The 21,561-nt window shown below is 41.2% G+C and overlaps 2 protein-coding genes across 2 annotated transcripts; both read right to left on the minus strand.

Annotated features, from left to right (window-relative positions):
* Positions 1–138: 138 nt before the first annotated feature.
* slc35b2 (solute carrier family 35 member B2) lies at positions 139–5,424 on the minus strand. The gene is made up of 4 exons (XM_069657190.1): positions 5,230–5,424; positions 3,003–3,190; positions 2,721–2,881; positions 139–2,207 (listed from the first exon to the last, which is right to left on the minus strand). The coding sequence occupies exons 1-4, from the start codon at positions 5,247–5,249 to the stop codon at positions 1,275–1,277; spliced, it is 1,302 nt and encodes a 433-aa protein (XP_069513291.1). The 5' UTR covers positions 5,250–5,424; the 3' UTR covers positions 139–1,274.
* Positions 5,425–8,404: 2,980 nt separating this feature from the next.
* nfkbie (nuclear factor of kappa light polypeptide gene enhancer in B-cells inhibitor, epsilon) lies at positions 8,405–19,350 on the minus strand. Its single transcript, XM_069683451.1, has 6 exons — positions 18,669–19,350; positions 13,747–13,849; positions 12,425–12,635; positions 12,117–12,205; positions 10,686–10,934; positions 8,405–9,284 (listed from the first exon to the last, which is right to left on the minus strand). Exons 1-6 carry the CDS (start codon positions 18,977–18,979, stop codon positions 9,216–9,218), a joined length of 1,032 nt encoding a protein of 343 aa, XP_069539552.1. The 5' UTR covers positions 18,980–19,350; the 3' UTR covers positions 8,405–9,215.
* Positions 19,351–21,561: the final 2,211 nt, after the last annotated feature.

Here is a 21,561-nt window from a genome sequence, read left to right on the forward strand (position 1 = left end):
GGAGGTTCTGTCTTTCTGTGGTGTTTGTCAGCAGGATTCAGGAAGAACTGCTCACCTGTTACATGTGCCAAGGAAGAACACATTAACCCATTCATGTGAGACAAAAAAATCAAACCTCTTCGACTTCATAGTGTTATGTTAATTTAATATGTTTTATTATTAATCCATTTACCAGAGGAAGTAGTAGAATGATAAAAACAAGATTTCAGTGACTTTGCATTTTCCTTGTATGCACTCTGTTCTGCAAACCCCATCCCCTCTCCTCGGCATACAATATCTTCACTTCCCAGTGACGGCAATGAGCATCATCATCCATTCAGTATTCTTGCAAACATTCAGATGTAACAGTGAAACACATGTAGCAGTCCTTTTATAAAAGTACACAACAGACAAGTTGGTTGAACATAAACAATGACCTAGAGAGAGATATTTACAAGACTTTTTCAGCCCAATTTTAAAACATTTAAGTAAAATCTGTGTTAAGACGTAAAATAAAGCGGTGCAAAAAGTACCTTCAGCAGCATCTGCTTCAGCGATGTCGAAACAAAATGATATCATGGTGAGTAGTGCTCTCTTTGTTACAAAAACGGTTTTCACCATCCTTACCGTCAATTACAGATGGTAGCGTTTGGAACATGTTAATATACCTTAAATTAAAGGAAACGTATGCACCATGTGTTCAGGCTTTTTATACAGCTTTACAAGATAAAATCCCACATTAAGACACATAAAGGCCCCTGCTCTCCAACATGGAGGACTGTGAGATAAGCATCAGGTAATTATGACCGAAAGGTTCCACAACGGATAGAAAGTGTCGTCTATACAGAAGGTGACAGTAAAATATTTGGGGTAAACTTAAGTGACGGGCAATTTCATTAAACTCTTGAAAATTCCATACAGCTCACATACATTTTTCAAAGTAACAGTACCCTTCTGTTGGCTGCACAAGCCACATATGGTGGTTAAGGAAAAAAAAATGCAACAGTATAACTATGAAAGAGGTGAAGAGGCAGTTTGCACAGTTTATGGTTTGGGACTTGTGTATTTGACAATCTTACAGGCACTCAAAACTTCTGCGACTGCTGACCTGACAAATCACATGGACCCCTTAGGGGCATCTTTGTGTAAGAGTCAAAACTGCAGAATCCCTTTCTGTACCTTTGCTAACAAAAAGAAAAAGAACAGTAAAAAAAAACAACAGATAGACACAAACAGACGAAAAAGCACCACAGAAAACGTGGCCTCAGTTCCCAGTTCGGTGCAGCCTCGCAGTGCTACACCTTCTGCCCGATTTGCTGCACTGACCGCCGGCCTGACTTCATGCGGCTACGTGCGTACACCCGCAGGAAAAGTGCCAAGAAAACTACAGCGACACCAAATCCACCTACTAAGGTGACGGCGTGACCGTACAGAAAACATGACAGGAGGATGGCGATGGCCTGCCGCAGGGTCATGATGATGGTGAAGACTGCAGCTCCAAACTGGTTAATGGTGTAGAAGATGAAGAGCTGGCCGCATGCTGAGCACACGGACAGCAACACGGCGTGAAAGGCAAACTCGGAGTGACGCGTCATGAAGGCCACCGAGTCGAAGAAGGCGCCCTGCTCCAGCAGCGAGCCGACTGTGAAGAGGCAGGAGAACAGGTTCACCCCGAACATCATCTGCACCGACGACATCTTGTACTTGAACAGGTTGTCCTGCCAGTTGGAGGTGAAGCTGTCGAAGACGATGTAGCCGACGAGGATGATGATGCCGCTGAAGGTGGTGACGGTGGACGGGTGCTTGCTGGGCGTGCTGGACAGCAGGAACATGCTGACACCCACGGAGATCAGCACGGCAGTGAAGTACTCCCAGTATTCGTAGCTCTTGTGGGAGACAATCTTCCCCATGAGCATGACAGGAATGACTTTGGAGGCCTTGGCCAGGACTTGAGTGGGGAAGCTGATGTACTTGAGGGCCTCGTACTGGCACCAGCTGCTCAGGATGTTGGAGAGCGAGGCAAATGAGTACTTGTACATGGGCGCGCCGTGGCTAGGCTGTTTGAACATGAGGCACCACAGGCCCGACACAGTCAGAGCCAGGATGCGGTTCATGAAGACCAAGAACTGAGAGTCCTTGAACTTTTCACCCTCGTCTTCTGGAGTGTCGGCTCCGTACGAACGTGTCATTACGCGCTCCTGCAGGACTCCCCATGTCAGGTACGACACCTGGGAATGAGAAAAATGACTTTAGCAAAAGCATAGAAATTGATTTTTTAACTTTGATGTCAAATTATTTTGTAACTTAGAACTGTCATTAGACTGGCCCTCTGTGCTAAATCATATTTTGATAGACAAAAAGTGGATTTTGGATCTCATTAAAAAAAGAGAACAAAAAGAGGGTGGAAGTCAAGTGACATGGGATGATGTTTGTTGTCTTTAAAAAGCCTCAGCTGAACCTTTTAGGACTATTCTGTTCCTGCTCACCTGAAGTTTGGAGCTTGAGCTCTGACTTTCGAAGTGAGCATCAGTGTCTTTAAACCAGCACCTCCCTTTATATAAACTTCATTTCTATATAACAATCGAGCTGATAGCAAACCAAAGCGTGAGTAAGATTAAACTTAAACCAAACAAACATAAAACAGTCCTCGCTAAAACAGCACAAACAGAAAAACATCATTTAGTGGTATTATAGGGATAAGATCACGTGTGGCTTTATGTGTTTTCTGGGAGGATCCCCACCTGAAGTCCAGCAGCACAAAAGATTAATTTGATGACCTGTCTGACTGACGATCCTGAATTACCCTCGTTCCTGGGCGCAATTGACACGTCATCCAACAGACCTGTTTTGGCCTCGCTGCCAAACACACAGGACTTTATGACAGGGAAGCAAATCCCGTTACCTGAAAGGAAAGAACAAAGATGAAAATGAATGAACTTGATATAAGAGGTGGTCAGGGAGGAACCAAGACTTTGACTGGCATACATTTCCAAATTAGATGTCAGTATCTCACAAGCACCAACCTGTTTCTAGGTAATTGGTGCGCTTGAAGTAGCTAATGAGGAGGTAGCCGGGGATGATGATGGTGGAGTATCCCAGCATGTTGACAAGGAAGCGAAAGAGCCAGACATCGCGCCAGCCTTCCAGGAGCGACGACTCGTCGGCAGCAACAGCGGAAGGAAAGAGAAGCAGCACAAGAGCGAGCCAAAGCCTACAGTGGAATACAATACAAAGAAAACAGAAGATTCAAATATCATGCTCCAACAGACAATACATTTTAAATTATGACCCATAAAAACAAGGCTGATGGTAAAAATCGACTAGGTTACAATGTGAAAATGTTAACACTACCTTTATGTATGTTAACACTATCTTCCTCTTTTTACGGTCATTTGAGTAAATAATAAAACCATAAAGAACAAGTAGCCAATTTATTAGCCTCTCAGATGCATATTACGATACCTCCTTCCTAATTACACAAAGGAGTATACAATCAAACTGAAGCCTTTGCAGTCAACGATGCATTGACTACTTGACAGGATACCGACCAGTAAGTGTTTGGTTTTCTAATGCAATGCTTATCTTCCATCAGAGACAACTAACAGACATGTTGCAATGAGATGAAAAATGATGGACTAGTAAAAGAGCTCCTGAAGCAATTTTGTATTTAATAATAATCCAACTCATTAACACTTCATAAGAACCTTGTTGTCAGGGAAATGCCCAGTTCTGTGTAGCTTCCCCCAGTTTGTAATGGCCTGTTAAAAAGTATCCAATGCTGTGTTCCAATATCCATACCATTATGCCAGAAACAATAAATACAGTGATATCCTACATCATCTAGTGGTATTCTGCAGTATGCTAGCCACACGTTTTCTTTAGCTTTTAGCTCTAATGATTTTTATGAAAAAATTCCTTTTGGGCCAATGTGTGCCTCTTTGTAAACATGAAAGCTGCAATACCCCATGCAGCCACTACACCAAAATTGCTCCACAGTACTGTTTCTGAGGCTTGGTTTTCACAAACAGTTTGAAACTATACATGATACACAGTATGCTAGCTACAGCAACAGAATGAAAGGTGTAAAGGTGGAATAAGGTGAAGGTGTAGTAATGGAAGCACATGAAAACAACCTGTTAGACTAGCTGTTGAGAAATAAGAGGAGGACCATGGCCCAGCCCCCGCAAACAACACTGATTACTAAAGCAAACTTGTGGTGAAACCCTAGCTTTCCATTGAAAAGGTGTGCTCCTTGCTGTCGTGGCACAGTGTGTATCCCTTTCGGAGTGAGGTTGGGCGTCCTCCCAGGGGGTCTGACTCACATAGAGCCTCTTTGTGTGGGACTCTGCCGTGGCCTGTCCAGCCTCTGTAGCCCACTGCAAAGAGACCTGGGCTCTGAATAAGCAGTGTATCACATAGAGGAATGCACTGCACTGGCCGACCAGGCAACCCACACTCTGCTACACCAGGCACTTTGAGAAACAACTGCATACATGTACATGAAGTGGTTGTGTGTTGTACGAGAGTATTATTGCAGATAATATAAACTAAAACTTGAATTAGCATAGCATTTTCACATCCTCATAACAACTATGTAATTGTTTGCCCAATATTTTGGGTGGTCTAGATAAAGAAATATATTTTGCAGAGGGAAAAACTTGACCGGTGTAGTGCCAAAATCTGTTACCCATCAGATTCTAGCACCTGTAAAGGTATTTCGGCCATATTGTCAGAGTAAATGTCCTCATATGTTATTACACTCAGTATTTTTGAAAAGTGTTACCAAATATGGAAGCCCCGAGATGTTTGTCTCTGCAGCCACAATAATCAAATTATGTGACTGTCTCTGAAGGCCTATTTAATATTACAGGATCACATTATTCTGTATACAGCTGTAGGTATTTGTGATCCTACAGGGACACCATATATGTTAACATTATTACTAAACAAAGTATATAATGAATTGTTTACAGCTGTTTTAGAAACATAAAGCTAACTTAAGCTAACTGAAATTCGAGGAACAAAATTAGGTGTAACACCGGTTCCAGAACACAACTGTTACTTTACCCAGCAGGCTGTTCGCAGACTTCAAAAACAAACTGACAGTAACAGTAAATGTGAATAACGTGAATTAACTGTTAGATTGCAAGGTAACAAGTTATAGCTTGTCTACCCTTAGAACTTATCTTTAGCATAGGTAGATGCAGTATATTGTCCAGTTAGCTCCTCTTGGTTTGCTCTTAAACCTACCTCCATGAAAAAGATGGCATTTTCCCACTCTTTGTGGCCCGACACCTGGCGCAGCACACACGCCGACACACTCAGACGTCTCCGCTGTAACAGTGCATGAAGCCACACGGATCCAGCGATTTGCGATATTTTATTGACAAGGGAGTGTCTTCTTTCGGAGTAGCCGCCTTTAGCTTTGATATCTCCAACTTATCCTCAATGGCCGATGTGTTCACTTGAGCAGGAAAGGCCCCCTCCTCTTTACTCAGCACCAGAGGATGCCGGAGACAAAACAGCGCCCCACCGGCGGCCCTGCCCCCTGTCGGTTTGGAGGAATAACTACAAGGAAAACACAGGCAATCCGAAGCACTATACATGAATTATACAGTAATTAACCTGAAATGTTTCTTCAGTCTCTGATGCTATTATACCTTTGTTTACATATTTTGTTAAATCACGCAGTATGATTGATTGTATATAATGTGGATTCTTTCATCTAAATAAAAAGAAATCATTCTTTTGACATTTATTAATACATTTAAACAAAATTACAGTCATTTAAAAACAAGATAAAATAAAAAGGATTTTTTTTCACGTGGTGCTACTGCCTCCCTCTACTTCTACTCAAATGCTTTTAAACGATGGGAATGTGGAAATGTACACTGCCAGTCAAAAGTTTGGACACATTTTCGCATAGAAGTGAATGGGAAAGTGTGTCCAAACTTTTGACTGGTAGTGTAGCACGACCATTTTAGTCAGTAAAGCAAAGGTCAAAACTCCAGGAACACTTGAGGCTTAAACAGGAACCTAATTGTGGGACAAAGTGTTTGACAACAAATCCTCTCCAGGTATCATTAAAGTAGGTGAGGTTTTGCCAGACTTCCTTACTCTGTAAATATAAAACTACCCAACACTCACTTACTTCGTGTCAGACACAAGTGTTGTTCTTAAGTAGAAATGTGAGGTACTTGTACTTTAAATGAGTATTTCTATTTTATTCAACTCTATACTTCTTCTCTACGACATCTCAGTGGTGAATATCGTCGTTTGACTACACTACATTTGTCCTAAAACTTTACTGTCCAGATTAAAACTCTGACAGCAAGGCAACAAACATATAATTTTGAAGAATATAATACACTGATGTAGGTTAAACTACCAAAAGTTTAGTAATAAAAATGAGCTTAACCTAAAGCAGCAGTACAATGCAACATACACATGAATGCAGCAGTAATATCTGTTTAAAAGCATCATTGCGGTTTTGAATGACACGAGTGTATGTCTAGCTGCCTTGCTTTACTCGCTAATAGTTACAGAGCACAAATATATAATTACAAAGGACCTTTTTAAGTAAATTTGCGTCAATTATGAATCCTCCCAGGCAGTAACAACACGGATCTGAAGGCTGAATGGTATCAAAGAACCAGGCACTTATATTTGAGTTCTCCATATCTATCTTGTAATTTCTAGTAAACAAACCTTCTCATGATAAATTGTCTTATTGTGTCAAGAAATCTGCCAGAAACCAGTAAACTGGCGACAGGGTCATGGGCGGCTAAGGCTCATTGATGCGCGTGGGGAGCGAAGATTGGCTGTGTGGTGTTGTGTAGGCCCTGTAGCGCCTGCAATGGGCAAGTGAGCATCAGAACTGAACCACAGAGCAAGAAGAAGGAAGAAGGCGGCCTGGTCTGATGAACCATGTTTTCTTTTACATCATGTGGATGGCTGGGCGCGTGTGCGTCGCTTACCTGGTAAGGACTCGGCACCAGGATGCACTATGGGAGGACGGCAAGCCGGTGGAGGCAGTGTGATGCTTTGGGCAATATTATGCTGTGAAACCTCGGGTCCTGCCATTCATGTGGATGTTACTTTGAGACATACCACCTACCTAAACACTGTTGCAGACCAAGTACACCCCTTCATAGACACAGTAGTCAGCAGTGGTCTCTTTCAGCAGGATAATGCGCCCTGCCACACTACAAATGTGGTTCATGAATGGTTTTGAGGAACCAGTTCAAGGCGTTAACTTGGCCTCCAACTTCCCCAGATCTCAATCCAATCAAGCGTCTGTGGGATGGAAGTGCGATCCATGGAGGCCTCACCTCGCAACTAACAGGACTTAAAGGATCTGCCGCTAATGTCTTGATACCTCAGAACACCTTCAGAGGTCTAGTGGAGTCCATGCCTCGACGGGTCAGGACTGTTTTGGCGGCAAAAGGGGGACCTACACAATATTACGCAGGTGGTCATAATGTTATGGCTGATTGGTGTAAGTATCATATAACTGTATATAACAGGATAAAGTAACACTTTACCAGGAGGAAACCAGGTTTGTTATCTCAGGAGAAGAAAACAATCGACCCTTGATATCATGCCTATCATGGAGGCCGCTCTGGGCTCCCGTAGATATTGATGGCAGTCTGGTTAAAATGAAAAGGTTATTAAATGTTTTGAGTTATTCTATTAAAATACAATGATGTCATTCTTGCACTAATACAAGTATCTTTAACAATACCAGGTTTATTTAGAAGGAAAATATGAGGTATGGTCCTTCGTAATAAGCACTTATGGCTTATCTTCACAACACCTCTCTTTTTTTAACATTAACTATGGCAACACAAGCCTGACCTGCACTGTATAGAACAAAAACAGCCTCATGCCAGACTCAAAAGGGAAGTAGGTAAAGTTTCACAACTCTATTCTGGCCGTTGACCACAGAGAAGCTGTTACCATATGATTAAAAAAATGTCTACCCTCCAGAAGAAAGATACATATTTAAATTTCCTGGCTCATATGCGTACATTGATCTCGTGATGTGAGGACTTTTTCTTCCAGCTTATTCATTAACCTGTCGTGTTGTTGGTATGTGCTTCTAAAGAACAAACAGCTGAGTGGAATTTCCAACCGCTCCGCAGTCATTGTTTTATTGGAGCCACCAGGAAGAAGCCACTTACTGGAAACAAGAGATGCACTTCACAAAAGCAGCTGACAGGAAACAAAGAAAACAACTTGTGTTGTTATGAAAGACCTTTGTCATAAAGTCTGATCATTATAGTTTAGTGTATGAATTTATGACAGGATGTCTTTGCTGAAACATCGTGCCAGTAATACAAATCGAATCACATTGTATACGCTGTGTTGCCCCACTTCTTTTCATCTATAAAAAAGCACAATATGCAGCGAGTTTTTTCTTCATTTTATTACAAAATAAACAAACTGCTTATATTACCTAGACAGGTCAGTGTAATTACACACCAAAGAACAGTAAGGGTTTACTGCAGATTAAGGATAAGATGAGATAAATAGAGAAATCCTTTTCAGAGCTTGAACGAGCAAACCAACAAAAGAATCACAAAGACGAAGCTGCATTCTGAATTATATATTACATTTCTTTAAGGGATACATGTTTACAACTAATTAGTCTGTTTTTGAAGGATTGCAGGTCTCTTTGGGACAGTTTAATATTTAGGAAATGGAGCATTAATTTGTTCTGCCTCTGATTATGTCCTGAAAAAGTCGCTACATTTTCAGGAGATTAAACATGTGTGCAATCGAAGCACTGATCAAGTTTGATAAACTATGAAACAAAGTGATTTGAAGCTCATTTCCTAGCCATTAAAACAAGGTTAATGTGATAAAGAGGTAGAACTTTTATGAATCTTCAACATGTTGGTAGAAAGTTTGGCACTCACGTTGAGGTGGATTTTGCTGCAACCCCTCCTGAGGCATGCGAAGACAAGCGACATAACCGACTCAGAAACAGATTTTTTTAACAGTGTTCAGTTAAGCAGAATTTCTCTCTCTGTCAGAGGGAAGTAAGATTGATACGGTGCACATATTTGTCTAGATAATGGATAAATACTAACCAAATCAGAATCTACTACAAATAGAGGCACTAGTTACTGAAAACATCAGCCCAAATAAAGCTTTTTTTTTTTAAATCAAAAGTTCAAGCCCCTGTGAAGCCCCAGACAATTTGAAAAACGTTGTTCAGCCTGTGATTCAGCTCAAAACTTCACACCGACCACCGACCTCCCCGAGATCTGGATGTCATCAAAAGGAAAGAGAGCCAGGATCTGGAAGAGAAGGACACAAAAGGTCAGAGTCTATAAGATCATACACAAAGCATTTATGCAAGTACTGCAGTTGATCTGATGGAGGTGAAAAATAAATGCTGTTCAACTCTGATTTAAAGACATAATCACAAAGTTCTCAGTTTCCTTCTCTTTGGCGTCACCTGTGGTGACAAAACGGTAATTGCGGGAGCACACTTCCCAGATATCCAGACAGTGTTGCATGTGTGACGTCCACGGTTGGCTCCGGTTGTAACCCTTTTCAGACTGTTTGCCTTCATCTGAGCGTCCAATTTGTTTCTTTTTCTTTGGGTTTTCACTTATTTTTGAAGTTGTATCTGTAGTCATCCATCTTTTCTTTGTTTGTTCAGCCATAGTAGATTACTGTTTACTCGCAACACTCGCAGAGACCGGAAAAGCAGCCGCTTAGCTCCGCCTACCCTCTCTGGCAGACCAACCACTGCTGGCTGATAGAAAACACGTCACTAACACTAACACACTTGTGATTTTTTTCTACAAAAGTCGCCACAGACACCCAGTCTGTAATACTGCAAATGCAAAGGCTTTCATCAGTGGGCCATAGGCTCAATCACCATTGTGTTACCTCATACGGCGATAAATAGTGACTTAACAGACTTATTTAAATGAAAATCTTTGAGATTATCACTTTAAAGATTATATTTTCTGCACATTATGGGGACGTCGTATCAGCATTGCAGCCTCAGCCTTGCTTTGCTGCATGTCTTTGGCCATATACTGTGGCTTGAATAAATACGGCTGGATATCAAAGTCTTCCAAAACATTAAAATCTTTGTCCATAACATGGACTCCTAATTGGGGATGCCATTTTTGCTGTTGAAATTGTAGCTAGCAAAGACAGAGTCCACAAACCCAATCTGAGAGTGCATGTAGTTCTTCCAGGCCTTCCACTTAGTTAAGAGTATGCACTGCAAGAACACATTTTGCAGCAACAACTGCAGGTGTCTAAATAAAAACCTTGGACAAATAGAAACACGTTTGAAAATCAGCTAACAATCGCTTCAAAGGAAAAGGCTTTGTTCTGTTTGTTGTTTTTCTCTTAATCATCTTCTTTGTATTCAGGCTATTTCTTTCTATTAAACCAGTAATACCTGAAAAACCATGATAGCTCAGAGATTTCCAGAGAAACAGCTGAGTGTTGCAGTTCTTAGCAAATTGTACCCACTCAGGAGTAAACAAGGCATTCATAGGTGTTTGGATTAATACACATTCAGTGTGAGCTCCCATGTCTATTCTGATGAAGGAAAGTATTGTGGCTATTTGATGTTATTTTGTAACACTTGGAAACGTGGGGTTCTCATGTATGTTGGTCCTTGTCAACAGTATTCATTGATGTACCTGTAACTGTCATTCACAACTACTTACATCATCATTGCCATCAGCCAGATCCAGCGCCGTTTCGTCCTCCATGTTCCGCAGCATCGTGTCGGCACCAGACTGGCAGAGGAGGTTAGCGATGGCGGCGTCCTGTCTCCCCACGGCGAGATGCAGGGCCGTGCAGCCGTTAAACATGGCAGCGTCCACGTTGGCTCCCCTGCCGAGCAGCAGCTTTACTGATGTGATGTCGTGCAGTTCAACGGCGAGATGAAGAGCTGTTTTGCCGCTGGTTCCTTCCTGTGATGGGTGTGGATGGAAAATAGAAATGAGAAATGCCAGAGCTACAGTGGGGCCATAAAATAGGTCAGTTGAATATGAATAATTATGTTCCTTTTATAATAGCAATAATAATAAAGGGTATGAGGCAGAGCTGTATGTTTGGCCGGTGATTTAAACGGAGAGGAATGTCTGGGGTAGTTTTGGGACTCACTGCCATGTTCTCTTCCATCATTAGAAAGTTAAGTGTGGCTGTGTGGCCCAGCCTAATCATATCTCATATCTAATTATGTCTCCATGCAGGAAGCCCCGAGCTCAGCTCATATCACTATCAGCGTTGCACAGGTGCAGCAGATTTATAGTCAGGAACACAACATAAGGCCAGGCGCCGTAAACACAGTTTGAAAGGGATAAGTGTGATTATAAATACTGGAACATTACTGGATCGGATGAAGGATACTGCAGAGCCATACCCAGACAGTGATTCAACTTGATTATACGCAGGACAACTAATCATTTTTCATCCTCTCCTTTGCTCTTTAGCTTCAAGAGACCCATTGAGAGAGATAATGTATGATGTGTTGATCAAATAGTATGAGTGGCATGCAGGGGTCAGGGTCAGTTTGAATTACATAAAGCCAAAAATCTTCTACTTTCTATTCTGTGAGACAGATTCAGTGCAGATTCACCCTCCTTAGCAGAGGCTTGTTATTAAAGAGTATGATGATGCAGTAAAGGTTTCATTTCATATACCCCTTTAAATTAGCTCGTTGACGCAGGTTTTTCAGACCCGGGCAGACTCGCTAATAAATGCCAATTATCTCTTTTCCCATTGCCAGTGAAGTATACTCCTGTCAGTCTCTTTTTTGCTGTGTCATTGTCTGACGTCACAAACGTGCCGGAGACAGGGTTAGTAAACAGTGAAGATGTTACGGTGCTGAGGTCTTTATTGTATCTATTACTCATTCAGTCTGTGTATCAAACTCGGCGGCGACAAATTTGGAAAGATGTTCGAGCGCTGCTTAGACGGAGACGGGCAGAATTTATGTTCCCATCAATGCTGATCGGAGCAGATGCGATAATTACCCGGGTCTACTGCAGAATCATTTGACCCGGGTCTGAATGCCGATTGTAGCCTTCACCACTAAGCAAAACAGCCGGGTGTTAACAGGTGTTAGCGGGTTTTTTGACCCACAGACTAACCTGGATGTTTAGGTCTGCTTCCTTTTTCATCAGGAGCTTCATAATGTGATGTTGCCGGTTCAGTGCAGCCAAGTGAAGACAGGCAAGACCTGCAAGGACACATCATGAGTGGAAATGTGGATCCTATGGCTGATATTGATGTCAAAAAATGATAGGTCAGAAAAATGCTTTAACAAATAGTGTTTTTCCAAAAGACAAAATCAAACTAGCACCAAAAGGACACAGGTCAACTTGGTTTAGAAGAAGAAACAGCATCACATAGATGATGCAGATTGATGAGGCCCTGCAGGGGTGACTTTCATCCTCACCTCTCCAGTTCTGGGTCTCGAGGACCGGTGCCAGCTTGCTCGGCGACAGCTCTCTGGTCATCTCTGTGGCGCACTCTGTCTGCCCGTGCTGGCAGGCCACATGCAGCGCTGTGTTGCCGTCCTGGTCTTGCAGCTCCAGGCTGGCCCCTTTCTCCAGCAGACCCTTCACTACCTCTGTCAGGTTCAGGTATGTGGCCAGGTGCAGAGGGCTCTGAGGATGACCAGAGAAAAATGAGGTGTAATCAAGACTGCTTGTTTCTGGTTAAATACATGCAATAGTTTTATTCCAATTTTCATAATTGGTTTTAAGTTCAAGTCAGGCAAACATACCACACATTTACTAGTTCTACCATCTTCAGTGTGAGGACTCACTGTTTTCTTGTTAATCATAATGTTGCAAATTGAATATCTACAGTATATTTGGTTGGAAAAAACAGTTTTCCCCACAGAGCCATAAAAGGAAAACTGTAAATTATTATTTTATAATGACAAGAAAAGTTATCTGCAGTCCTAATTAAGTTTTTTTTTTTTTCTGTAGACAACGTCCATCTACCATTTACTGCATTTCCCAGAATGCCTTTGCACCACCTTCAGGGGAAAACCATGTACTTGTTGCATTCAGCTGCATGAATCAGGAGACCAAACGAGAACCAGCTGAGAAAGTGAGAGTTGCACCTTCAATCCTAAACAAGTCTTGTGGTTGCATTGCATTCTGGTCTATTGAGGCTTGACTGGGTGCAGAATTTGATATCTTTGTTAAATATAATGAATCAGCAGTGAGACTGAACAGCTGTCTAAGTGAGGATTAAGATTATGAGAGGAAAGAATAATGTTTCCTGGTATTGAAAGTTGAAGTCTTAGAATGAATAATGAAACAGAGTGGACACGGGGCTAACTGAGTCATTGCATGAAGTGCTGAATCTTAACTTTACATATTTCATTTTGACAGATCTGTCAGCTTTGACTGTCTTCACTCTGGTTCTGCGCTAACAAGACTCTAGTTTGACTTCTTGGAGGGCTGGAACGCTGCCTCCACCCACATCCACACAAGGATAGACTCCACACAGCTCCCTGTGGTTCTATTTCTACAGGAGGTAGAGGAGGGGAGTTTCCATTCAAAGTCCCTTATGAGCTAACGCTGGAACCACCCACAGTGACGTCCCTCAGAGAGGACGGACTGCAAATAAAGAGGAACAACAGTTCTCTGGAAGTACACAGATAAAAATAATGCAGCTCTTTCCACAATCGAGATGGCGATTAAGAGGAAGTCGCTGAGGATCGTAAAAATTCCCTGACATGTTGCAGTATGTTTGTGCACTTACCTGGTATAAATTGTTTTGGATGTCCAGGACGTCTTTTGGAAAGATTTGTATCAACTGTTGAGCAATGAATTCCTCTTCATGGATGATTGCTAAGTGCAGGATTCTACAAGAGTGGCAAAGAGAAATTATTGTCATAGCATGCTTACTTTATCTGACACTGAGCAATTGACACACAAAAACAAGCGACAGAAAATGTTGCCTCATTTTTCCTCAGTATTCATCTCAAGAGTCTAACTCGAAATGCAACATTTAGTGGGCTGAATGGCAAGATCTAGTGGTTTGGGTATTGAGCAATACAGGCATTTCTCGAGTTGATAGCTTGGCAGGCTGCTAAAGCAAAGTTAAATCTGCCTATCTGTAGGTGCATCCTTGTAGGCTTTAGTTTAAACGCTTGGCAACCCAAAACAGAAACACACTAACCTCAAAACCAGAGTGGGTCGACGTTGTAGCAAACAAATGTTTGCAAAAAGCAGGAAATGGAAGCGAGTGTAAGGGCTTAATTTAGACTAACCTAGAGCAACACAAGAGGGCCTTATCTGTAAAGGGATTTTAACGGGGGATAAAATAGTGTTGCACAAAATGTCTCAAATATTGGGGTTTATATCAAAGGCTGCAACTGATTTCTGCTCACAAAACAGCATGAGGATGTTTTTTTTAAAAGCCGAACACTGTGTTATAAAATGTTTGTCTCGGTGGTTTCTCTGCTCTCTGAAAGATCAGCCATGAGGTCTTCTTATGTCTGAATAAAGGTCATTCAGCTATTCAGAGACAGACAGTGTGGGATCAAACCTCCCCACAAAATCTCCCTGCACAGACATCTCCCGAGTCTCAGGTCAAATATTATTCATGTTCATGGTTTTATCTGCGCCTAATAACCTTTAATTACCTTTCTGTTTATTGTGATGATGTGAATATTCACTTAATCGTTACTGAAATAACATTAAATACGTCTACTGTTAAATTGATTGTTAAATTGAACACACACCTGTCTGCAATTACAGTGCAAACGATGTGCTGTTACATGTTCTTTAAAACTGATTGATTAACCAAGAATTTTTTTAAAGACAAGAATACAAAAATAATCAGATCATGATGATTAACTAAATATAAATCTTTACAAAAACTTTAACTTCACAAAACTGCACTCGTTTGAATTTTAAAGTTGATTTATAAGCAGAAAAATCCGTTCCAAATAAAGGTTTCATTAGGACACATTTGGGGGCATTTCAGGACATTTGGTTTTGAAGTCAACGAGGACTCGTAATGTGATGGAGTCCCAACATGTTGCAAAAGCTTACAATACTACCAAATATAAGGATGCAACATCTATTTTTGAGCAATTATTGCACGTTAACGACTACTACACTTCAACAGTTCTGTCTAAGTGGTTTTGGAAACAGCGCTCCGACATCAAAATGTTTTCTACATAATAGGGAAGTGGACATATGCAGCATTTATGCAGTTTATTACAAAGCTGAAATATTATTGGATTAATGGATTTTTGTGTTCGCCGATAGACAATTATCAGCAACTATGGGTATTAGCAATTGATCCTTTAGAGCAGTGGTTCTCAACTGATGGGTCGGGACCCAAAAGTGGGTCGCGAAGCTGTTTTTAGTGGGTCGCGGATGTGTGCTTGAAAAAGAAAAAACATTTGTGGTGAAAAGTCTATGCTGCGCTTTTATTTTGAAGGACATAGCTTTAACATACGTGCAGCAGTAGTGTAGTTTAGTTATACTCCATGTATCCACTGATTGGGTAATCCCAGCTACAGTTACATTATTGAAACTTGATGAGCCTTACAGTGGTTACATTTATGTTTCAGTTTTTGTCATATGTAAGTACAGGGAATATTTTCCCCTTATGCGCTGCCAACATCACAACAGACAACACCATACTGTGATGTTACGTTCCGTCTCAGGTCCAAGCTGCACTATTTTTCATTAAATATATTGGAGTGGTTGAAAAAAAATCTGAAATTTGGGTCGCGATTTGTCAGTAAGGAGGTGGTGGTGGGTCCTGAGGCTAGACCAGCTGAGAACCACTGCTTTAGAGTAGCAAAAACTGGCTGCACAGGACCTACGAGCTAGCTAACAGTTTTGGTCGTCACTCTGTCTTTGTTTGAATTCTTATAAGTAGCACTGTTGGCTAATGTAAACACAGATCAATTTCCAGAACAAGCGCCTTGTTAACTAGTTGCTCTTTAGTTAATAGTTTCGTTCTCTTTGGCGACACCTATGGTGATAAGCGGTAACTGCAGGAGCACACTTCCCAGATATCCAGACAGTGTTGCATGTGTGACGTCCACGGTTGGCTCCGGTTGTAACTCTTGATTTTCCTGGCTGACGGTCGCTTTCCTTTTTAGACTGTTTGCTTCATCTGAGCGTCGAGTTTGTTTCTTTTTCTTTGGATTTTCACTTATTGTTGAAGTTGTATCTGTAGTCATCCATCTTTTCTTTGTTTATTGGCTACACTTGCAGAGACCGCAAAAGCAGCCGCTTAGCTCCACCTACCCTCTCTGACAGACCAACCACTGCTGGCTGATGGAAAACGCGTCACTAACTGGGCGTTGCAACAGACACCCAGTCCATAATAATACTACATACTGCAAATGCAAAGGCTTTCATCAGTGGGCCATAGGCTCAATCACCATTGTGTTACCTCATTTGGCGATAGAGACTTAACAGACATTTATTTAAATGAAAATATTTGAGATTATCACTTTAAGGAAACACCTCAATAAGTAGAAACAAATAGCACTTTGCTAGCGGTTCCATGAGTTTTAATAGTTGAATTGTCTTTGGCGCCACCGATGGTGATAAGCAGTAACTGCAGGTGTGTAATTACAATCTCACTTGTGATTTTTTTTCCTGGAAATGTCATATGTAATAATAAAATGTAATACCACTTATCTTGAAATTGTAATAAACTGACTATATTTGGCTTTTAGACCGTTTTCGGACAAATCAAGCTACTTTAAATCTACTATGGGCTTTTGAGAAAAAATGTGATGAGGACTTTTTGTGCTTTCGGGTGTTTTATAAATCAAACAACTGATAAATGAAACAAGAACATTCTTATTTAGCTGCAGCCCTACAGATAACTGAACCAGTGTGTGGCCAAATATGTAGGCCACATGTGCTTTTATAATTTTTATTTTCAAATTCAAACAAACATTAACTGGAAAAAGCCATAGGTTATCAGATTAAAAGATATAAATATTGATTTAGCCATCAATAATTGTCCCACCATTGTTTTGTGGAATGTGTCTCATAAGAAGGTGTCATAATATGTAGACTAACTGTAACACTTTTTAGTCCCACCAATAAGGTTATCATTGCATACTAATGGGTCTGCCCCACAAACTAGTCAACCCCTTGAGGAAATGTTTTAGTGTGAAAGGGACTTCCTGGTTTGAGTAAGACTTGAATGAATAAGAACTAAAAAATCCCACGGGGGAAAAAACTAATGTTTGCATGATTCTCTCTCATGTTTCAGGTGTTTTTTGTTCCTCCTCCCAGGTATCTATAGTTAGGGTGTGAGAATGAAACCATGTGGCTCCAACAACCGACGAGCGGAAATGAAAAGAGGTCATAGACGCACCAACACCTCTACTATGCTGGGACTACATCAATCGCTGGATCTTAGTAGTAGTCGTTAGCAGGCCTGTGTTTCACGTCAAAACAGACTTGATGACAGAGCAAGACAGGATGAGTGGGTCACAAAAAAGCTCTGGCAGGGCTGATGAGGCTGTGTGTGTGGAGGTTGAGGTGTTTGGATTGTGTGCAAAAAGCGGCAGTTTCATTTAGTCAAACTGAGAACTTATCTGCAGCAAAACAGCCACTGTGGCAGATAAGAAAACTGATTACATTTCTACTGTAGGTGTCTGGTGTGCAAGGTGACAGAAAATAATAAGGAACACCAGCTCTTGAATGGTGGGATCCACCATCAAAAACATGCACGCACACCCCGACTGTCCCATCCTGATCAACAAGTTTCTTGAATCAAAAGGCATCCACAGTGCTGCCTCACAGCATGTGCTTTGTCTGTGCTGCATGGGGAAGTCCAGGCCTATCTGTTTCACTTCTGTTTTCTGAGTGAGAGACGACTCACAGAAGTCAGTGCGCATTCATGACAAGGACAAAGTTCATATAAAAAAAGGGCTGCAGTATCACAGCGCTATGAAATCCCCTTTAAAACCAGTACCATGGGAAAAACTGGGCCTCAAATTCAACGTGATTAAATTGCTCCATACACTGCCATGTATGGAGGTTTTCAGCTCAACATCTCTAGTGGAATAAAAAAGACAATTTTAAAGTAGCTTAAAGCAACTGTAGAGCATATACAGTCGGTTAATAGAGTATCAGTACTCTTTAAAGAGAGAAAGAACCAGCAACTTTTGTGATTTTAATCATTAGGGACCATTAAATAACTGAACATACTCAAGTTTCACCTTGTACAATCTGGGGATTTGATCTGTTTCTGTTTTTATAACCTACTGAGTATCTTTGGGTTTATTTGAAGGTGTTTGCTAAGACTATGGGAGCTTGCGATGGGATTCTTTTCTTTCATTTTGTAGACCACACATACATAATTGATGTTAATAATTATTTGTTGCAGCTTTAACCATCAGAGCCACTGATGTTTAAAAAACTACCTGTGTGCAGTAAAAAAAAAAAAAGCTTGTGAAAGCTGATAAAATCATGCAAATTGACTCTAGTTATATGTGGGATTCTGCCACATATTTATTGAAAACATTAGCAAACATTATTGGTGAAAAAGTTGATCAAAACTAGGAGAAATGTGCAATGCAACATGTTTGAACTTCATCCCAAGTATGCAAGAGTGGGCCCTGAGAGGACAAGGCAAGCTAGGAAAAGTTTGCTTTTACATAAAAATCTGATAAATGAGATAAAACATACGTGTCTCCATCTTCAGTGATAGTTGTGAGCAAGTTCTCCTCCTGTTCAGAGAGTTCAGAGAGCTGTGCCTGCTCCTGAGCGCTGGAAAGCGAGCAATCCTCAACTATGTCCGTCAGACTCTCCACTGTGATGGACGAGGAGCCGTATGCCGAGTCCAAGCGATCCTCCACGGTCGAAAACTTGTCCCTCGGCCCGCTGAAGTCGCCGCTCGGCTCCCGGGGCTCCTCCGACTTCAGCAGGGAGCGGTACGACTCAATACCCGAGTCTGTGCGGTTCTCTTCCAGCAAGTCTTCTTTCCTGCCGCTCGCCATGGTGGTGGCCTCGCTGGGTTTCCCCCTCCCGCCTTCCCCGAGGATTTAACGGCCACTAAGGGGTGATATCGTCGCTCGGTGCTCGGTGACGTGACCGGACTCCGAGGCTAGCCAACTGACACCTGAAGAAACCCCCGCTCCTTTGTGAAACCAGAGGAATGAGCCGCCGCGTTTCATGCCACTAACCGACGAAACGTTACCTTACAGCAACAGCCCGTCAGATTTGATCGATCATAAAACTTTTTTCAGATTCAAAATACTTCAGACATAATAGACTTCGCTAAAACAAGTAAAACAAAGCGAAGCGGCTGCTCGTCGTCTACATATCCGGTAACAACATGAGCTCCAGGCAGAGAGCATATGAGCAATGAAAGGCGATAAGGCCGGGGGAGAGCTGACATATGAAAGGCGAAGCTGTTGTTGTCACGGGGGAATCCCCAGTGCGCGTGAACCAAGAGTGAACGAACGCACACATGCGTACGCGCGCGCGCAAACACACACAAGCTGCAACTATGGGAAGGACGTTGTCACAGTAACAGCGGAAGTGGTAAGATTTTCAAAATAAAACTATATAAATTACTACAACTTTCGTTCAGAGCTGGGTTTAAGAAATGATTTTGGATGTTTTAGGCGATTTGCAAATGCATTTTTTTGCCACCACCGATTTCCACCTACTATTTAACAGTATAAATAAGCAACGACTAGAAAATGGTGTTTTATTTTTTTGTAAAGTTTATTTGAGTCATAACAGGAGGGCTTTCAAAGTAGAAGGCTTGTTCCGGGTTCCTGCAGGAAACTTCACTTAATAATTCAAGGAACTTAAGGCCTTTTTTTCGAAGAAGCTGCTAAACCTGAATTAGGCTCACATAAATCTTGTCCTTTTTCTTTGAAAGTGACACTGAATATTCATTAGCAGGTCTGCAATGTTTGGTATGTTCTCTTGTCTTGGAGCAACAATGTCAATCTGCCCTTTGACATTTACAATAACACGCATAGCTGATTTGCATACTAGTGCGGTAGCTTCAGTATCTTTTCAATGATGCATTCAATGGGCCTACCATCATTTATCCCAGTCAGTAAGGAACAGAATATTCCTATTTCTCCAGTATTGTCTATCTTGATGATGCATGTAAGTTTTAAGTTAGATTTTAGGAATAACCTAGCTATCATTTCTTATTTCCTTTACCTGAAAATGCTTGTTGTGGTTCAGCCATCAGAGGGCTCAGTAACACAACTGCTCTCTGCCAGTTTCATCATGTATTATCTTTAAAACAATAGTGACTGTCAGAGAGAAATCTTTACAGCTGCCAGAAGTCCCTGTCTGTTTTTATGTCATCTACTTATCTTCAAGAGTCATCGTAAAACCCCCTTCTACTCATTAGCCGCAAACTGTGCCTAGCTAAACCAGCTCAACCAGGTATTTCTCCTGAGGTCTTTACTATTATTATCGTATTCATCATTATTATAAGTAGTAGTATTGTTATTATTGGTATGAGTAGTATAGTAGTACTATTAGTATTAATATTAGTATTAGTATCGTTAGTGTTGTTATTTTAAATCTTGTTTTATTACCTTTTTACTACTCTGTTTTCTTCTCTTTCATTTGTGTTATTTCCTTCTTTTGCTTTTGTTTCCTCTGCGTGCATGCTGTAAAGCCCTTTGGATCAACTGTGATGTGTGTAAAGTGCTATATACTGTAAATAAAGTTGATTTGATCTGTGTAAAAAGTGCTGAATTAAAGAAGGATATTCTGTATATATTTTGTTTGTGTTTCTTGTATTTCACATGAAAAGGGCAAGACTACATCACTGTTTACTTCATTAAAACAACATTAAAGGCTTAATATTTGACATTTTAAACATTAATATATACAAAATCAATAACTTCCTATGTAAATATATCCTTGAAAAATAACTTCCTAAAAAGAGAGTGAAGTCAAACTCTCTCTGTGTTTGTTGTTCTCAGCTCTTTGTTTACATGGACGGGAAGGCTCCGCGCTCCCATTTCAAGCGAGTTTGTGTACGCGTACTAGAGTAACATTAGGGACGATAGCTAATTCACTGTTTATTTGAATGTTACACTTGCTTATTGTTCTGTAGCGTTATCATATCACGGTCATTCTGTGTACTCAACCATGCTAGCGGGGGGCTGTAGCAACATGCATAGTGAAACGAAAGTGTGCTAACATTAGCCCGCAGCAGTACAATGCTGGCTGCGGTCTATTGCAGCTCGAGCTGCAACATGCATTCTGCCTAGATGAGCCTGTACAGGCCTACCAACCAATTTCGATTGTTTGCTCTGTTATAATTATGTTCAATTGCTGCTACATAGTAAAAGATGACACTTAAAAATGTCAAACGATACAGCAGTGTAGGCTGGCTAGGTGGCTGCTGTATGGTGTGGCCAAACAGAGCGTTTGTTTTGGTTTCACGCCGGTGCTCAAGTGCGACATGTACTGGACATAAAAGTCACAGATCAAACCTTTAACAATTAAGCTCTGTAATCGTATGCTTTACGACATGTTACAATTTTGTTTGATAAATCTTTGAGCTCTGATATAACAAAAGTCTGATCATTTGTTA

Source organism: Semicossyphus pulcher, unplaced genomic scaffold (genome assembly GCF_022749685.1).
Source record: "Semicossyphus pulcher isolate SPU_LCO1_2020_fin unplaced genomic scaffold, fSemPul1.0.p SCAF_11, whole genome shotgun sequence".
NCBI lineage: Eukaryota > Metazoa > Chordata > Actinopteri > Labriformes > Labridae > Semicossyphus > Semicossyphus pulcher.

Bases quoted from the DNA above. Each gene is read 5' to 3' on its own strand.
- slc35b2 (XM_069657190.1), bottom strand. From the start codon at position 5,249: ATGCCATCTTTTTCATGGAG. The intron at 3,191-5,229 runs GTAGGTTTAAGA...ATTCCACTGTAG, and splicing joins ATGCCATCTTTTTCATGGAG to GCTTTGGCTCGCTCTTGTGC. The intron at 2,208-2,720 runs GTGGGGATCCTC...TCTCATTCCCAG, and splicing joins TTTGTGCTGCTGGACTTCAG to GTGTCGTACCTGACATGGGG.
- nfkbie (XM_069683451.1), bottom strand. From the start codon at position 18,979: ATGGCGAGCGGCAGGAAAGAAGACTTGCTGGAAGAGAACCGCACAGAC. The intron at 12,636-13,746 runs GTAAGTGCACAA...GGTCATCCTCAG, and splicing joins TCCAAAACAATTTATACCAG to AGCCCTCTGCACCTGGCCAC. The intron at 9,285-10,685 runs GTAAGTAGTTGT...CTTCTCTTCCAG, and splicing joins TGGCTGATGGCAATGATGAT to ATCCTGGCTCTCTTTCCTTT.